This window comes from Hirundo rustica, chromosome 9, assembly GCF_015227805.2.
Source record: "Hirundo rustica isolate bHirRus1 chromosome 9, bHirRus1.pri.v3, whole genome shotgun sequence".
Taxonomy (NCBI): domain Eukaryota; kingdom Metazoa; phylum Chordata; class Aves; order Passeriformes; family Hirundinidae; genus Hirundo; species Hirundo rustica.
The window spans coordinates 30,761,815-30,781,376 of NC_053458.1; the positions used below are offsets into that span (position 1 = coordinate 30,761,815).

The following is a 19,562-nucleotide window of genomic DNA, read 5'->3' on the forward strand; positions in this document are numbered from 1 at the left end:
CCGTTGTGATGGGAGCAGACAGTGATTGATTGTCCTGCTGATGCCGAGGGGCACAGCCGTGCTGGGGCCAGATGCTGCCAGCCTTTGAGCTCTTTACTGGGGTATTTGGAAGGTGAATGCAACTTCCAGGCTCTGCTCTGCAAATAGACTTGTCTGCCCTGCTACAGCTCTCTCCTCTCTGCATTGCTCCAGCTGCTCACATGCAGCCATCGGCAGGTATCCCTTTCCCTGCCACTTTCTTGAAGGATAAAATCTGGTGCTCAGAAAGGTGCCCTAATGATGGGCCAGTGTTGGAACTGCAAGCAAAAATAGCCTTGAAAGGCTGATCCGCTAACTGATTCCTAATGAAAAGCCCTGCTAGAATAATTCTGCTCATTAAAGTGACAATTGCCAGTTAACTGTTTCATGGCTCCCACAGGTTTGCTGGGTAGATGAAAAACCGTGGAGTTTCTTGGTTCCAGCTTTCAGAGAAGTCCACGAGAACAAGATGCCCCCAAAGCTTGTTAGAGTGTTAATGCTTAATTCAAAGTCCCTTGGAAAATTAACCCTTTGTGCAATAAGCCTGTTGCAACATCATGTTGCTCTGCAGCTAATTCATGTCCCCAAATGGTAGGTAGTGCCCTGGGATTTTGGTTGTTTGGAGGTTTAACATTTCAGAGGTGAAAGACACGGGAGCTGTTTAAAAGAGTGCTTGGGGCACAGCAGCTTCAGTGCAGAAAGTAAGGGGTGCAATAGCTGCTGGGTTTCAACATAACAGTAATTTATTTGGCAGTGTAAGTGGTGGAGAAAACTCAGTGTGGCTTCTTGGAGCATCTGCTTTTACACCTTGAGGAGGAAGAGAGGCAGAAATCCTTACCCAGAGAGGCCTCCGAGCTGGTCGTGTGCAGAGAGTGAAGTGCTGGGAGCAGTGAGAGGGGAAGCTGACTTGCCTGCCCACCCTGTTTTATTGAAGGTGTTTGTGACACAGTCCCCTCCCCGTCCTGCCATGGCCACAGTTAGCTCCTTAATCTGGGGGAGGAGCTCCCCTTGAGGGTCTGGTGGTGGGTGCAGTAGCTTGATTGATGTAAACCAGGTTATCTCTCAAACCGCATGGGATTTTGAGACAGCGGCTCTCCCAGCTGTACAGAAGACAAAGCCCAGCTTTGAAATGCTGTGGAAATACAAAAATAACTGTGGCTATCAGCATTTAAATCCATTCCTAGGTAATCTTTGTGATAAACTTCTGCCAATGGGACATTATTTCAGTGGGAGTAGGGTCAGAGCAGATTTCAGCTGATGTCTGGGTATCACAGGTTAGTGAGAGAGATGTCCACCTTGGTTTCCATGTGTGTGGCCTTCCCTGTCTGTGCTTCCAGAATAGCAATTAAATGCAATTCAGCATTAAAGGCTGGAAGTTGGGAAGGAAGAAGCTTGTTAACCTTGTTGAGCTGGAGAGAGTGCTGGGAGGTTGTTTGGGGCTTGGGTCTCATGAGGCTTCTTTCTTCTTGTTTTTCTGGTTTCTTGGGAATTGACATTTTGTTGTGTAGAAAAGCAAACGTATTGCTAACTCTGCTGTGATCCGTTTTATATGGTTGTGGCACTGGGGCACATCTGTGAATTAAATCTTAAAATAAACTGGAATTTAGTCTGTTCCCTCATTAGCAGGAATGCTAATTCTTTCTTGATTAGTAATAAAGTTGGAAGAGAGAAGCAAAAAACAAAGGTAGGAAGGTAATCCATTCAGAAGCAGGCACGACAAATTTAATCCTGCTTTTCCATACTCCAGTTTGAGTAGCAGACTGAGTTTTTACCCTGGAGTTCTTCAACAGTTTTCCAAGAGGGGACAGCTTGAGGAAGGAAAAGAAGGAGGCTGCAAATTAAAAACTGGCAATTGGAGTGGCTGGGCAGGGAGCTGAGAAGGCAGGCTGAGGAGGTGAGAGTCCTCTCAGCTGCTGCCTTGGGCAGGGTCGTGGCGTTTATGGTCTGTCAGTTTTGCAGGAGGACACATGTACTGGCACACAGATGTGAATGCGCCTTTTTCCCTTCCTGCCTCTTTGAAAGGGCCTCGTAGAATGAATTTTTGGGGCTGTTTTAGGAAGCCTGCTTAAACACTCCTTTGCTGTAGTACAAACTGTTTATCCTAGATGGGGCTTGAAGCGAGATGTGGAAGCTGCAGGCAGGATTTGTGCTGTGATTATTACAGGTCCTGTGCATCCTTCCCAGCTGATTATAAAGTTCTTGCCCCTTCTCTTCCTTGTCTCCAGATCACTGTGTTCACTACTACGACCTTCGCAACACTAAGCAGCCCATCATGGTGTTCAAAGGGCATCGCAAGGCCGTCTCCTATGCAAAATTTGTCAGCGGGGAAGAAATCGTCTCTGCGTAAGTGTTGCTTTTACGTAGGCTCTAAACTGTGTAGCCCTCGCTTCTCGGGGCTGTTGAGCAAGTTCACCTGTGTGGGTGGCTGCTCTCACAGCCTGCTGTGCTTTTGGGGAGCAGATAGTTGCTTTTCTCCGAGTCGAAAATAGGAATTCGTTCCTGGTGTCACTCGGCTGTGCTCTGTCTTGTGGAGCTGAAGTGCTTAAGGAGAATATGAAGACAGCTAGATGTGGCTTCTGTGCCCAGGTGCTCTCTTTGGGAAGCTGCAGGTGGACTTTGTGTGCACTGAGGATGCTCCTGACCAGAGCTCTGTGATAGAGAAAGCTGCTGGCGGAGCCTTGGGGATAATAATCTGCAGTAAAACACAACTGATGAGTGACAGAAGTGATCAAACAGTACTGCTACGTACATGATCTGAAGAGGAGGTTTGGCCACAGCCTGGAAGCAACTTAAGTAGGACTGACTGTTTGATCTGTTCTCTGGCAATTTATTGTCTGCTCTGTGAAGGTCCTTTTTAGGCCTGTATTTGGGTTAGGAAGTGGACAAAGAGAAGCTGTGTTTTGTGACTAATAGCATGCAGCTTTTCAGCCAGGGTACACCATAAGATCTGCTGGAGGCCCTGAGGAGCAATAATCTCCAGCTTCTGTTGAGTTACACAGCCAGATGTGGCTGCCTCTCTTCCAGGTGGGCTTTCAGTCACATGGGAATGAATGTGTGAGGTCACCTAGTGACAATTGGCAATGACTGCCCACAAGCCTCTTCAGTAAAGCAGGGGTGAACCCCTCTTACCCGTGGGGAAGGTGAGGGGCTGCAGGGGAATCTTTGATCTCAACACATTCCTGTCTAACACCTGAGGGCAGCAGGGGTGGATCACAGGGGAAGGTCTAGTCCCTGCTGCCTTGTGCTGAGCCAGTGCTTATCCAGCTTGGTTCTGTCCCATGTTTTTGCACAGTGAAACAGAGCATTTTAAGGTGTTGTCAGGCTGCAAGGGAGTTACTCCGAACTGAGCTGCGTGATGGAGGATTCCCTGGTGGCTTCTGGTACTGTTTATATTTAATCAGCTTCTCTCTTCTTACTTCTATTAACATTATAACTCTATAAGGCTGCAAATTCATAGCTGGAACACAGAGAAAATTAAATTTAACGCTTTGAACCAAATTTCTGTGTTTAATAGAAACAGGAGGAGGCTGGGAGTGTTTTACAGCCATAACCAAGCGAAGCATCATTTATGGGAGGTTTTAGGACAGAATGCCCTGCTCTGCTTGGGCCAGCATTCTGAGAAAGCATTTCCCAAAGTTGTGGGAGTTATTGATAGAGCTGTTAGAGCTGTCAGACGTGGACAGGCAGCAGCAGGGTGAGAGGAACAACGGAAGGGTCCAGCTACCTTCTTGTGTGTGAACGGGGAGAAATGTCAGAGCAGATTATTTTTCCTGCCTTTCCTTTTGCAAACCGAGTCGAGGCAACAGCAGTGGTGATTCTCAAGAATCAGGCGCTGATTTAAGAAAAAATGAGATGTATATTCAGATTCTCTAGATTTCCAGCTAAAGCTGTTTTATTGGATTGCATTGATTTTTCTTTGCCTTGTAGAGATAGGTTTTGACCTCGGGGGTGTTCAGAACTGCCTGGTATTTAGCACAACACATTGATTACAGTGCTGATTTACAGAGAGACAGATTTAACAGAGCGGCACATCCAAGATGATTTTTTGGAGAGGATTTGAAACCAGAAGAGCAGTGTGACACCCCCAGATCAATGGCCTTTGTCTCTCCTTGCAGTTCAAGGGTGGATAGCTTTCTTCTTTCACAGTGTGCTTATCCTAAGCAATGTAAACACAGCTAGAGCTTGATGGAAATTCATTACCACGAAAAACTTTCCATTAGTAATAGACTTAAGTGTTTTTATTTTAATGAGGACACCTAGTAGGTATGCCAGTAAAATTTAGAGGTTAAGTGCCTATGTAGCTGAGGTCTTCTTGATGGGAAGCTACGAGCAGCAGCTGTCACAGGAATCTGACAGCTTGTAGACCAGGGATTAGTCCTTTGCTGCTTTTTCCCTGGCTGCAGAAAAGTTTAGTTTCCAGGCAACTCTGAAGCTTTTAAAAGCAGCATTTTAAAAATCCAGCTGTCCTAATAGCACAGAAGGCACCTGCCTGTACTTGTGGGCCAAAAAAAGTAGGAGTATACACTTTTTTCCTTTTCTGAGCTGTTCCTCTGAGAGTAAGGACAAGGGAAGGGAGAATGAGCAGCAGGGTAGGGCAGGGACAGGTGTGGAACAAGCACCAGGCAGAGAAGCTGAATGCTCTGTTTTGGGCCTCCCATCTCGACCTGGGGTTAGGAATGCACTCCTGCTTAAGTCACAGTAATACAGATAAAATTCATACCTTCTTTCTGATCTGACCTCATACTAACTAATAATACTAACAAATCTTGCAGCAGCTCCCTTATCACTCCTTTGTCATTCCAGCTGCCATTGAGGACTGAGATAAGCTTTTTTGCAGCATAGCACAAGGTGCATCTCTCCTCTTTTGTGCTGTATTTTTAGGTAAATGGGACATTGGTGCAGGGCTGATGTCTTACGTCATCGGTAATATTTGATGGATGTCGTGTGATTTGGGTTTTTTCCTTTCAGCCCTAAATATCAGGGGCATCAAGGTTGGTGACATGGGCCGTGTGGGGGAGCATGGCCTGCTTCTCCTCCCTCCCACCCAGGCTGACAGGTCCTGCTCCCAATCCCTTTCAAATTTGGGGATCAGAGCAGCACTCTCCCTTTGTTTCAAATGGCTTCATGGGGCTTCAGTTCCACTATCTCACCGTTTGCTCCCCAGCTGTGTATCTCAGTGAGTGCCAGAATGCCGGAGCCGTGGAAGCTGGGATTGCTGGGAAGTAATGCCTGTGAAGTGAGAGATCATGTTCACGTCTCTCCAGCTTTGGGGGAGGAAACTAATCCTATGTCTCCTAGAAATTGGGATCTTCCTCTTTGAGGTCTGCCAGACAGTGGAGATAAGTAACCCCAAAGGCAAAATATTTTCTCATAGTAAAAAAAACATTTTGAAGGCAGGTATACTTGCATTTGTGGGAACCATGGAAAACAATTGTGATTTAATCCCAACATGTTTTGTGTATTTTGAGTGGTAATATTTAGCTTTCCCTGACAAGGGGAAAAAAGTAGAAGCTTGAGTTCTGTATCTGTGCAGTCTTGATTACGCATGAGAAAAACAGATTTAATTTCAACAGTGACTCTGAGCCCCCGTAGGTTTTTCTGTGCTGCTGCTTGGTATTGGGCAGGAGGAGGAGAATGTGCTTCAGGGCACCTGGGGAGTGAGGAGACTGCTTCCTACCCAAGCCCTGGAAAGACATGAATGAGAGTTGCAGCTGGCACAGAGAAGGGAACAGATTTTAGCCATGCTGTAAAGGTTTAAAATATAAATAACTTTGATGTGTCTTGGATCTGTGAGGATCTGGAGGAGGCAGTGATAGCCCAAAGGCCATACAGTTCATGGAAGGGCTCTGCAGTTGATAGGAGAAAGGAAGAGTAATACTTCAAGGAAGCTTTTATTCAAACGTGTAATGTGTTTTGACAGGCTTTTAAAACAAGGTGATATCTTTCTGAGCTCAAGCTGAGCTGCATATGATTGAAAGTGGGATAAATCTCCTGTTGTGCGCTGGGGCTTCCTACGTTTCCATTGTCACTGGAGGGCTGAGGAGCAGGGCGGCCGGGGAGGAGTTCTCCTGCCATATGGCAGCAGGGTAAATTTAGGTATTGCTTTCAGGTCGACAGACAGCCAGCTGAAGCTGTGGAACGTAGGGAAGCCTCACTGCTTGCGCTCCTTCAAGGGTCACATCAACGAGAAGAACTTCGTAGGGCTCGCGTCCAACGGAGACTACATTGCCTGTGGTGAGTAGAGCAGCCACTGATGTGCTCACAGGATTCCTCAAGCTGGGGCCTCACCAGTTGCAAAGCACACCACCACTTGTGCCATTCAGCTGCATGGGCTTTTTAATAGAAAGTTTTTCCGAGCTTCCTCTTGGCAGTCGTGACCTTAGGGGGTCCTTCACATGGCTTTCTTCCATCACAGATGAATTGTTTGTGCGTGATGATTCAGGCTTGCCTGAATCAAAAACAACTGCTAATGTCGTTGCTGTTGGTACAATTTATGTCTTTCAAGATTAACAACTGGCACATCCTCGTGCATCACCAGTGGCCTGGGCCACACGAGGATCCAGCACTGGTCACTTAGTATGGCATTCTGCTTGGTGAAGTACTGGTGCCCGCATTGCAAACTGAATCATGGGTTACCCATTCGGCTGTTCTGTCCTTTCACTGCTTGAGACAGACTGTCAAAGCTCTGTAAATCCACTGCTCTTGCTGGGAAGGCAGAGACAGGCTGATAGCTGTGGGATGAGCAGGACACTGAAGGGAGGACCTTAGCCTGTGTGTGCTCTGACCGCTGTGCAGCTTGCAAGGCAGAAATTGGGATGGATCTCTAAGTAAGTCCTGTACAGTCTAGCCTCTCTTGCTTAAGCCTCCACAGAACAAATTGTCACACTTGATTACAGCAGGCAAAACTTCAGTGCACCTGATAGTGCTACCTGCCTTGGAGCTGTGGCTCTGAGCAGGTGGGATGTAGTGGTGATTCCTGTGGTAGTGCAGATGCTCTGCTCAAAATGCTTTGCCCTGAGGAAGCTGTGGAGGGTTCCTGGAATCCTGTACATTTTGCAGGTGTGCTGCACACTACAGTTGTCTCGTAATAAAATTGTGTCCTGTGATTAAGTGTGATGGAAGTTTGCTGTGGAGCTGCCGGGGCACCGTGAGCACGATGATACCTACAAGGAATTCTCTGGGCTTGTCTTAAGCAGTGGAAGAGCTAAGAACCCTTATTTCTGTTTGTCTTACCAGCACCTAATCTTGTATACTTATATATTGTATTTTTTTTTTTTTACGTCTAGGAAGTGAAAATAATTCCCTTTACTTATACTATAAGGGCCTCTCAAAGACACTGCTGACGTTCAAGTTTGATACAGTCAAAAGCGTCCTGGACAAGGACCGGAAAGAAGATGACACAAATGAGTTTGTGAGCGCCGTGTGCTGGAGGGCACTTCCAGATGGGGTAAGCTTTCTGCTGGCATGCAGAGGGAAAGAATGCCTCCTGCTTTCTCACAAAATAGCCTTGCTGAGGGTTCGACTGTGCTTGGTATTTTCCTGTTCAAGGGAAGGTTAGGGGTACTTGCAGGTCATTGTGAGAGCCCTGATGATTAGCAGAGTAACTGAAATGCTGGGGTAGAAGAGGCTGCTGTACCTCTTCCACCTGGGTGTTTGAATTCCTCTGTGTGGTACCTGAAATGCCAAAAGCAGCGTTGTATTTCTGGCACTTGATGGTTTTTGTGGGTGCGTTAGTGGGATGTTGGTGAAGCCTTGTCTCAACGTTCCTGTGTCTGTCTGGGTTTGCTCACTGGAACACAGCCCTCGTGTTTAGGTGAGTAGGTGTGTAAAGGAGGTGAGTGCAGGCTCCAGTCACCTCAGTGACTGTTCCAGTGGCACTGAATTTACATCCCTAGCATGTGGGCTGATGTGGCAGGCAGACCCAATGCAGCTTTTGTGAGTGTGGCCTTTCAGAATGGGGCTGCTCTGGAGAACAAATGCTGCTTTTGAATTCAGGGTGCTCTTGAAAAGCTTGCATTAAAAATGTGGAACAAGTAACTCTTGTATTAAAAGGTGTGCAGATCAGATACTTGAAGGGCCCTGTTGGGAGGGGGCAAAAAGGAGTTGATCTTAAATGCAGTCTTCCAAGTAGATGAAGTGAAATGTCACATAATTGCTGTCCTGAGTTGTCATAATCACAAAGACAGTGTCTACCAATCTGTTTTCTGCGTGTGTAGACACTACCCCAACAACCATGATTCAGCTGTCAGTACATAAACTCACTTCAGATGGACACTTCTGAGTCAAAACCAAAATAAACCCAGGTATCTGGAAGTGTCCTTTGTGTTTAAAAGTAGGAGGTGGGCTGCTGTGGTTTGAACAGGGGGCAAGAGGGTCAGCTTCTTTCTGGCTGGGGATTGAGGAGGGCTTAGTCTACACATCTCAGGTGAAGAGTGGCTGCTGTAAGTTTGGTAATTTGTCTTTCTGATACATAAAAACATGCTGTGGGAACCTGTGTGTCCAGAAATGCCCTTCCCTGAGCTGCCTTCGCTTCAGCGTTTGGGTTGTCTTGCCCAGTGCTCTTCTGGGCATCTTTTCTACAGGCAGTAACAGATGTCTCACCCCTGGGGTTATGTCTGTTGCTGTCCCCTCCTTAGGAGTCTTTTCTCTGATGAATGTGCTCTGATAGACCCTCTCCTTAAGTGGCTGAGAAACTTCTAAGCAGTCACCAAGGGCTGTCAAGTAATTCTTCATAATCAGGATGAGAAATACTATACAAAACTGTAGTAGTTAAATCAGGCCTGTCAAGATCACACCAAATAATGTTCAGGCTTCACTCCATTAAGCAGCGTTCAGAACCCATTGCTGTTCTGGTGGTTTTTTTCTCTAGCATTCATCTGCTTTTCCCTTGGCTGCCTCTAAATGAGCCTGTTTCTCCTGTGGCAGCCCCAGTACCTGGCTCTAGCTCTTAGAGAGCAGCAAGATGCTGCCTGCAGGTGGTTTTTGCCTCTGCCTGTGGTACATACCAAGCAAGCAGCCTCGTTTGCTTCTGCCAAGAGGCCTCAGTGTTTCCTTGCACCATATCTTTTCACTGATCCAGCTGCACATTCCACTTCTCCTCTACTGGTGCAGAGATCCTCTCTGACCTAATTGAAACTTTGCTCATGTTCTTAGGAAATTAAATTACTGCACAGCCAAAGTTCAGTTATGTCCACAAAGTCTGACTCAAATGATGAAACTCTCCTATTCTTCATTTTGATAATGTTTCTTCAATTTGCCGTGATTTTTTTTTTTTCAAATGAGCTTTGCCTATACAGGCTTCCCTTTAAAGCTTTTTTTTTCTGATGCTGGGCCGAAGCAGAGAAGGCCTGTGCCTCAAAATACTCTCAGCATCTGCAGGATTCGGGGAGCCCACAGGCTATTTCTGGCTTAATTACAATTTTGGTCCTGGGTGAGTCACTGTGCCTTAGCTTCCTGATGATAAGCATTAGCGCTCGTGCCTCTCGCCGCTGGCTGTGGTCCCAGCTGCTCTGCTGCAGCACTGTGTGTGTGGCTGCAGCTCCAGGCCAGCAGCCCTGCAGAGCCCAGCACAGGCTGGGGAAGCTGCCCCACATCCACAGGCGGGGCAGGAAGCAGCTTTACGGTGCCGTGGGCGCACTGTTCTCCATTTCTTGCTGGGAGGCTTCAAAGCATCTTGCTCATCTCCGTGCTGTGGTCACTGGCAGCATCTTCAGTCTGTTCCTGAGGGGTGGGAAATGCCAGCACAGCCTTTCCCCTGGGCTCCCCAGTGGAGCAGACTCTCGGTTTCAATACAGTGTTCCTGTCAAGGATTGTTCCTTAATTAACCTTTTGAGATGAGATGAGTAAGTTTCAGATCTGTCTGTTATCTTGGGAAGCATGAGTACATGTACTCCTTCACTTCATGCACTTAAGTGCAAAAATCTCAGATCCTAATTAAAACTTAACTAAAACTTTCAGAGTAAATGTCATTGATTCTTTCTAAAATCTATTTTTATGTAATTCAAGCTTTTACTTCCTCCTGAGCCTAAGTCAAGCTGTGCTAGCGGCCCTTGCCAGAGCTCATCTTTTTATTTTTTCCCTCCAGCATTGCTTTTTCTTTACTTACAAAGATGCAGAGACCTTTTTTTTCTGGAGCCTGTTCCAGCTCAAAGGTCCAGCAGCACCTTCTTTTTACCTATATCAAAGCCATAATGAGGAAGAGAGATTCTTCTCCCCAAGTGCTTATTAGCATTTTGCACCAGGTTTACTCACTTTTCAATTTATAGAAGTGTTTAGAAATAAGCATTAGCTTGTAGGCTACTCGTTCTGTTAGACACTCTGGAAAAAACACAGGCAAACAAAAAGCCTCCCATTAGGCTGAATATGAAGCAGACCTCTGATTCTTGCAGTGCTGTGTTTTGGACAAAGGCAAATAGGATGTTGGATATTTTTTAAATAGCACCTACTTATTGTTTGTGGGGGAAGACATTTCTCCCTTCTTGTTTTATGCTAAAAATTGATCAATATTTAGAAGAAGAGAAAGCATCAGGATTCTTTTGGCCTAATGACTTGATAAACATGAGTTAGACACGGAGATGCTTTTCAGAGCATTCCATGGACTTAATCCTTTAATTTCCCAAGTCAAGGATTTTTATAATACACCCACGCTGTCCATTTTAACCAGCTTGATTTGAATCAAGAATCTGGTTTTGAGATTGAAAACAGCAGTTCTCCATTTTAGTAGCATGTAAACAGGGGATGCTCTTGAATACAGGGATGATCTTGCATAGAGAAAGGAAATTATTGGAGTGGTAGTAGCTCGGTGCTGCGGAGATGTCCTCTGTCTTAGAAGGGTCACTGCAGTTATGTCTGGGAATGTGGATCAGAGCTGGAGGAGATTGGGTTGTACTTTACTTTCCCTTATGTGTCCTCCAGGATGTTTTCTCCTTCCCTAAAGGAGACACCTGTTGTTTGGACCTGCTCTGCCCTCTTGCAGAGTTTATGTGCCTCAGACGTGCTGTGTTAAATGATGGCACCTCAAGTAGCCCTTTTCCCAGGCGTGGTTAGTGTTTCTCAGAAGGAAGCTGTTGAAAGAGAAAGCAAGGCTGAAGCTGCTCCCAGGACAGCACAGAGGTATTACAGCTGAACACAGAAGCAATTTGATTATGTAGATTAAGCATGGCTCCATCTATCATAATCACTGTAAAGAAGCCATTTAATTTCGTACCTGTTTGCACAAGTATTCATTACTGCTGATAAGCAGGTTACCAAGGAAGGATTTCACAAGCAGAGATGTTGAGGCTTTGACACCAGTGAGAGATGCAGATAAGAACAGGAGAAAGCCGTGCAAATTAGCTCAGGTAAAGCATTATGTACAGCTTTTCCTTTTGGAGGAGTAAAGAAGGGAAATCCATTAAGAAGAGTGCTGCTGTCTTTAACCAAAGAGTGGGTGGGTCCTGGGATGTACTGGATGGGTGCCAGAGGTCTCCTGGGAGGAGGGCTGCCAGTTGAAGGAAAGCATCTCCTCCACCTGAGTAGAAATCCACATATGTGTTGTCTCATTTTGTCACTCCTCAAAAGTGATTTAAATTTGTGGGGATCTTGACACAGTCATCTAACCATGGGTAAGAGAAGGCAACTCTGGAACTCCAGGCTTCAGGTTGGCTTTGGGCATTGGCCTGTGATGGAAGTGCATTCATAGTTAGCCCTGCATGTCTGAACGTCCCTTTGTTAATCTAAAAGGATGAAATATTCCCTTCAAATAGGTTTTGGTGCACTTTTTCAGAAAATGAGCTTTTCTTCTCTTTATTTTTCCTTTCTTCTGTACATCCAGCTTTGTTTCTTAATGATGTCTGGCTTGGATTCTTTAAATAGAAACCTGTAATTGTAGCACTGTAAGTTAGTCACTTAATAGAGCTGCAGCCTTGTTCACTGATGAAAAGTAGCCATCCTTTGTTTCCCAGTAGCCTTATAAATGGTACACAGTGTACACAGGAGCTAGTCAGGGGCTCTTATAATTTACAATCAGCAAATTGGCTCCCTTCACAGGAATTAATTTAGCCAATACAAATTATTTCAGGAAATGATTCATTGCCACTTTAAAGCGCTAATTAATTTGGGTGACTTACGAACATTAAAAATGAAACCTCCTTTGTCATTCCCAAGTAACCGAATGCTGATTCAGTGTCATTCTTAAGTAACTTGTGTCAGCTGTACTATACCTCTAGCAGCTTCAAGTACAAATTCCAGTGGGATTTTGGGGGGAAAAACAAGTGGCACTTGATACTTCATTGTCTTTCTTTGCTGCTGAAATTTTAAAATCTCAAAATTGGTGAGAATTTTGACTTCCAGCTTCAACTCAGTAGTGTTTTATTTTCACAACATCCTCAACTTCCCTGTTTGGGTGTCAGGAAATACCTAGGTAGAAACCAAAAGCTTAGGAGGTAAATCCTGCCTGGAGGGATCAGACCCCGGCTGTCCCTTGCCTGCCTCCAGTACCAGCTGTGCCACCCCCAGGTCACAGCGTGAGTAGCTCTAGCTGTGGTGTTTTCTGACTCCTCCTTTCTTTCCTAGGCCGGGACTGGCCTGTAGCATTTGTGTGCAGCACCTCCCAAGCTCATATCCTTGCAGGTTATCCTCCAGTGCAGTCCCTCACCCCTGCTTCACGCTGGAAACACAGAGGTGTTCGTCTTCATTCCTGGGCTTGAAATGCACAGCAGTTTATGGAAGGCTGAGAAGGATCAGCTTCTTAAAAAAGCGAGACGTGATTTTGATCAGGTTTATTCTATTGTTTTTTTTCTCCCCCATCTGAAAAATCTTCAGAGGTCTTTCTCCCTGCGTGGAAAGCTGTCTAATCCCCGTAGCCTGCGTGCTGCAGGGCTCTCAGCTGTCTGTGTGATGGCTTCCTGCTCCTCTTGACATGCCCTCTGCTCTCTGGCCATTGACAATGCTTTAAACACCCTTTTCTTTGACTTTTGTTTTGCTCTTTCCTTAGGTAGTAAGTGTATGTGATTTCTCTTCCGTCCTACCTTTTTCGTGTCTACTGTTCCCTTACTCATTTGAAAATCTAAGATTTTCTTTAAAAACATACGGAATCCAGAACATCAGAAGATGCACCATACATGCTTGATTTTAGCATGTTAGTTATGTGTACCAACACACATTGTACATACTGGTTTATGTGCTGCTTGAAAACTGTTTTCTTATGCAGAATAATGGCTGCACCTGTGCCACAGTGGAGCATCGCCAGGGTGAAGGGAGCCAGGAGATTCGCTGCTAACCCAGCCTCTGGCCGCTGTGCTCCTCCTGCCTGGTGTGTGTGGGGACAGAAGAGGGCTTTGCACTATTGATGTTGCTGTCTCAGGGCTCGAGGTGGCACAGCAGCAGGTGCCTGCTACGTCAGTAGCTGTGCCAGCTCTTCCTTTCCTAGGTGCAGAGCAGCTGCCCGTGCCACCGCTGAGGACACAGGGAAGTCTGGCACTTCTGCTTCTCTCTCAGGTTCAGGTCCCCTGCGCTACTGCAGCACTCTGATATCATTGCAGCTTCTATTTTAGGAATAGTTTCTTCAAGAAATGTAGGTGGCTTGGGTTTTTCTTCTTTGTTGGTTTTAACTTTACATTTTGCAAACTCAGTTTCTCTCCTTCTGCAAGGTGAGGCTTTATTTTTTTCTTCCTTGCATAATCACAGAAAATTGCCACGGGGTCAGTGTTGTCTTGAAGTGAAGGCAGATGAAAGTCCCTATTTCCTGAATGAAGACAGTACTTTTTCAGACTTTCACAGATGGTATTTGCTCACCAGTGCATCTCTTCTAGTGCCAAGAGGAGTAGGAAGCATGCTGTAGACAGAGCTGAGCTCCTTTTCTTTGCAGTCATCTTCCCTAGACTGAGTGAATGACACAGGGGCCCACAGAACCGAGTGCTGTTGACATTACCATTCCACTAGCTGATCCCAGTGGTGCAGCTGGAGAGATAATGGATTGCACATCACTGCTGGTGCAAGCAGAGGTGTGAGCAGGCTCTTGCTGTTTCCTAAGCTTTAAAAATTGAGAGCATCCCAATGCAATTGCAAATCATGTTCCTGTGTTATGCATGGTGAGCTGGGGATGCAAAGAAGTCTCTCTGTAGCTGTTGTTAAACTTGTAAGTGGATGTTTTTCTCCTGTGGGTGCTCAGCTGCTTTTGTAACTATCAATTCTTTATTCAAGTATCAGTTTTATAACAGATGAACTGAAGTCAGGAATTCACATGGAACCTAGACTTCATTCCCAGCTCCATCGTCAGCTTCCTGCTGAACCAAAATGTTGCAAGGTGCAGCAGTATGTATCATGTGGCACTTATATAAGCTATGGCCCAAACAGCACAACTTCAAAGAGAATTGTAAGTGTTACTTATACTGGGATGGAGAGAAAACAAAACAAACAAACAAAAAAAGAGAACAAGTTCCTATTCAGGGAGCAGTAACTTTTAGAATTAAATGATTGGACAACTATATTCCCTTTCCATCCACTCTCAGCAGTGCTGCTGTTGGGCCCCCTGGTCTGGACTGTCACATGTACCCTGTTGGGCTCTAAAGCCACTGATGGAATAATTGATTAGGCTGTTGAAGGTTTGGGGGGGTTTCCAGTGATGCCTGGAAAGCTGTTTATCATGAAGTGTGTGCTTCTCTCTTACCATGCCCTATCTTGGCATTGTGCCTTTGTCTCGGGGCGTTTCAGCTGCTGTGGGAATTAGAGGTGGCAGGTGTTCTGACTCTGCCCTCCTACAGCTCTTAGCCTTTGGAGGAAGGCTCATTCCTAGTATTTTTGGGGGGACTTATAATCCCAGAATGATGGAGTAGTTTGGGTTGGAAGGCGCATTTAGGGACCATCTAGTCCAATCACCTGCAGTAAATAGGGCAGGTTGCTCAAAGTCCCATCCAACGGGGCCTTGAACACTCCCACACCTCTGGGCAGTCTGTGCCAGTGCCTCACCACCCTCATTGTAAAGAAACTGCTTCATTACATCTGTTCTAAAATGACCCTCTTTCGATTTAAAACCATTTGCTCTTGTCCAGTTGCAACAGACCCTACTGAAAAGTTTTGTCCCCATCTTTCTTACGTGTTGCTTTTGAATATTGAAAGGCTGCAATAAAGTCTTCCTGGAACCTTCTCTTCTCCAGGCTGAACAACCCCACCTGTCCTCGCAGGAGACGTGTTCCACCCCTGTAATCAGCTTGGTGGCCTCCTCTGGACCCAGTGTGTATAATGTTTATTACCTGTGGTGTCCTGGAGCAGAGCCCCCTGAAAGCAGTAGGTCACAGCAGGATCCTGGCAAGTCCTCTAGGTACCGAGCCAACATTGCCTGATCTCGAGCTCCAACTAAAGCTGCTTTCCTCTGAGTCAGGGCATCTCCTGCATGAGCAGCCTTTGCTTTACTTTCCACTGCTAGCTCATGCTGGCTTTTTCCTGTGTGAAGTGCCATCTGCTGAAGTCTCTGGCTGGCACAGAGTGCCCGTGAGATGAGGTCTGGATGCCAGGAGCCGCTCTCGGTCGGGCAGTGTTCCTGTGCTGCAAAGCCAGTGGAGGGGGTCATTTAAGAGGGGAACTGCAGGGGTAGGGCTGTGAAAGGAGGGCTTTGGTTCCAGAGCAGCAAGACCAAAGCAAGAATGAGGTGGGTTTTGAAATGCCCTTGGCATTGGGCTAACCACTGCCTTTGAAACCAGCTCCTGTGCAGGTGCAGAATTGCCTCACAGGGGTGGTGGTCTGCTGTCACTGCTGTTTGAATTTACTTTATAACCTCCTTCCCTCTAACAAGTGGCGCTGCTTCAATTAAATTCAAAACAACCTCGCAATATTGTGGTTTTGTTTTTTTCTTTTCCCCTTTCTTCAGTGCTAATATCGATGGCAAGTCCTGCCAGGCCACCACCATTCAGCAGTTACAATTCATGAGCTGCATCAACCTTTTGCTCTAGCACTCCTAATTAAGCAATTTTAATGACAGGATTTAATGTTTTACACGGTCTAAATGAAGTGGAAAAAATATGAACTGATTTTTTTCCTTTCCAGCACAAGATTTTGATCAGATAATTTAACCTCCGGGTGAAAAGGAAGTAGGAGCATTTATGCATAGGTGGTTTTCTCTGCAAGAGCTTTACTTTGTGTGCGTCTGTGCATTAATAGAGTTACTGCTTGGCTTTGGGTATCCATTCTGAGGGGTTTTGTGTGCCCTCTGCCCTTCTGTTGCCAGTAACCCCAAAGCCTTTTGAAATCCACTAGCTTGTGACCAGCTTAATGCCGCTTGTGTTGCACGTTAATAAAGCAAGAATAAAGGCTTGCAAAAACAACCGCTCAGAGTGGTTTTCTAACAGCAACACAGATTTGTATCCTTTTAACATGTTTAAATCTCTTTTGGTGGTGTTCTGCTCTAATTCTAGCTAATACTAGAGGAGCTAGCACGGAGTGAAGGTGGTCTCCTTTGAAGGCAATCTTGTGTCTGAATTGAAGCTACCTGATATGCAGTTAGGAGACGTAATTATTTTATATAGGTTGCACAGAGAATTATAATAATCAGCCTTTTCTAAGGAAGAGAAAGCCGGTATGACAGGAAAGTTATGTTTAGTAATGTAATGAGTGCCTTTTCTGACAGAAACGGCCCTGTTAAATTTGGGGTTGTGCAGCTGATGGGCGTTCACCCTCGCACGAGGTGTTTTGAGTTCTGCGAGGGAAGTGCTGCTTTAAATAATTATGTCTCTTATGGTATTGGATGTCATAATCGCTTCCAAAACGCTTATCTAGTTGCTAAAGCTGGAGAGAAGTGAGCTGTTGGGTGCAGTACTGGATTTTTTACTTTAATATGTCTGAAGTGAATATTAAGTTAAGCAGAGAGGTATAGCTGGGGCAGCCTGAGGAGCTGCAGATGAGGCAGAGCATTGTTTCCCAAGTATCTATAATAATGAGAGCTACTGGAGGAAGGATAAGTAATATACTGGGAAGAAGGTTTAGTTCAGATTCAATAAATAAATAAAAGTTCCTTTTACCTGTAATGTGCAAGTAGCACATAAATTAGCTGCAGTAGGAGCAGGAGGGACTCTGTCCCTCCTCATGACCCATGTTGGCAGAGGCTCAGCATCCCCAGCCAAGAATCCTTGTGTTAATCAGGCATACGTGATTCTTCCTCCTAGTTTCTAGCTTGATCAGTTGAGACCTCGCTGCCTTTTTTTTCTTCCAAGCTGCCTTTTTTTTCTTCCAAGCAAGGCCTTCTACAGATCAGATTGCTCTGGCCAAGTGTCTTCCAACAACTAAGCAGCAGCAAGCTGTTCTAGTCTGGGCAGTGTGTGCTTGGGGGATATCTTGACTTGTTTAGAGTAACATATCCTTGATTAAAATATATTAATTGTTCTTCTCTGCATGTCTTGTTTCACCACTTGTGCATTAGCTCCAGCATTTGAAAAGATGAAATTTGGCCGGCAGGAGTAGCAGGAAAGGAGAGAAAATTACTTGAAAGTGAAATACAAATGTCCTTATTTAATACAAAAGGATTCAGCTCGCAGATGGCTTTGTGTTTTTCCCAGGTTAATGTTTTGCTTGACAATGCAACAGAAGAAATTGAAATTGTTAGGAAATATGTGGGGAAAAAAATCTGGTTGTTGGGAAATTGGAAGCAGAACAGGATTTAGCAACTTTTCTTCTGGTGTTACAGCAGGCAGCAGCCAGCATTGGGAGCTTGGGAGTTTTCTTTGTTTCAAAACTTAAGAATATATATATTTAGCTTTCCAAGCGAAGGCTCAGAAGTTTGTTTAAGAAAAATACTGCTTTGGAGATTCCTTTCAGAGAAACGTTTGCTAAGATGTACAGTTACAGGGTGAAGGGATGCAGTATGGCCACAGCTCTCCCAGTGTATCCCTGGGCATGAGCTCAGACCCTCTCTGTGCCTCCTGGCCACCCCTGCTCCCCCTGCCATAACTCTCCTTGGTTTTCCCTCAGCAGCAGAGGTGTCTGAGCATGGCAGCGGGGACAAGGACAGTCTCCTCTTAAGCCCACCACTTTTTGAAGTTTCTGCTGTTTTCCTTTGCAAACAGCTTTGAGGTAGGTTTATGATGTATTTTCAGTCATGCTGGAGCTTATGTATTGATTTCAGATAGCGCATGAACGTGGAATTTGAGCCCAGCTTGACACACATCAAAGTTAATGAAGTAATGAATGTGACACTACACTCCAGTGTCTGCCTCTCCTTTTCCCCACAAACACATACTGTGTATGTGCTCTGTGTGTGGCTTTGTTTATTTTAGAGGCCATTTCATTATACAGTCCTGTATGCCTTGGATGCTGTAGCTAGGGCAGGATGTGATCATGAACTCTTTGGGGGAGCTTTTCTCCTGATGTTCGTAGCACTACATGTGAGTTTGCTATGACACGAAATAAGTGGTGTAGTCCTGACAGAGGACAGTAACTCTTTTCTTATTTCCCTGTATTTTGTCCTGTATTTCTCACCATCTCTGCTCTGAAACATTTTAAAGCATCGTCAGGCTCAGGGAAGAGCAGAGAGTATCTACTGCCTGCTTCAGCTCTGTGGTGTCTGTTGAGTCAACAGCAGCAGCTCTTCAGAAAGAATATCTGAAATTGGGAGAATGAAGCAGATTAACTAAAAAAAAAAAAGAAAAAAATAAATGCCAGGAGTGTTCGTCTTACCTTGCCCTTTGTCAGCAAAGGTGGGGGTTGTATTCTAATATTTATGTAACTGAAGGGTATTAGAAAATCAGAAGTACTGTGGTGCAACACAGGGGGTTTTGCTCACTCCTGTAATCCCAGTAGGTAATTCTTTTCTTCATATACTTGAGTCTTTTTCAAATTTTTTTTTTTTCTATTAGTGTCATTGGTAGCTTAATGGATTTCTTGATTGTTGAGCTCTTCTTTTTGATGCAGCATTGTTAGTCTTAGCATGCATTCGGAGTGACAGGAAGCATTAAAAATAGTCATTTCCATTTGAGATATCTAGAGATAATTTTTTTATAGCCACTGTGTGAAAATAACTTGAACAGTAGCAGAATTATCTATTGTAGGAGAGATGATTTTACTTGCGAATTGGGTTTAAAGATAAAATCTGCCCACTTCCCAAGTCATGGATTTCCTATTCATTGCTCTGTTAAATTTAGTCGGGAGCAAGACTTAATCCAGAACAAAGATGATTGAAATTGCTCTTAAACAGTGATGTAGAACATTACCCAGATCTCACTTGAGTCTCACAGTGCTGAGAAATCACGAGCATGAGAGAGTTGCTTGTGAGTACATTATACAAAGAGAGATGCTTTTTACTCATTTGCTGGCTCATTAGAAAGTGAAATGCTTTCTGGCTTTTGGAATAAAGTTGTTAGGAGGTGTAGTACAGAATGGGTTAAATCTGTGTAGTGTATTAGGAGTGACTTTGGCATGCAGTCAAAAGGCTCACTGGATTTGCAGAAGCCTCTGATGGCTCTAAGTTCTGCCATTAACTGAGCTGCTCCTGGGTTTGTGCAGTGGCCAGGGTGGACAGTGAAGCACCTTGATGCACTCGGGTTCCTCTTGGGGAAGCCAGGGGAGGACAGGCTCCAGCA

The 19,562-nt window shown here is 45.2% G+C and overlaps 1 protein-coding gene across 1 annotated transcript in view; it reads left to right on the forward strand.

Annotated features, from left to right (window-relative positions):
- COP1 (COP1 E3 ubiquitin ligase) overlaps positions 1–19,562 on the forward strand; it is a 125,590-nt gene that overhangs the window by 85,451 nt on the left and 20,577 nt on the right. Inside the window, exons 16-18 of the mRNA XM_040073342.2 lie at positions 2,244–2,361; positions 6,128–6,252; positions 7,305–7,465. Coding sequence (XP_039929276.1) covers positions 2,244–2,361; positions 6,128–6,252; positions 7,305–7,465 — 404 coding nt within the window. The remainder of the gene's footprint in view (positions 1–2,243; positions 2,362–6,127; positions 6,253–7,304; positions 7,466–19,562) is intronic.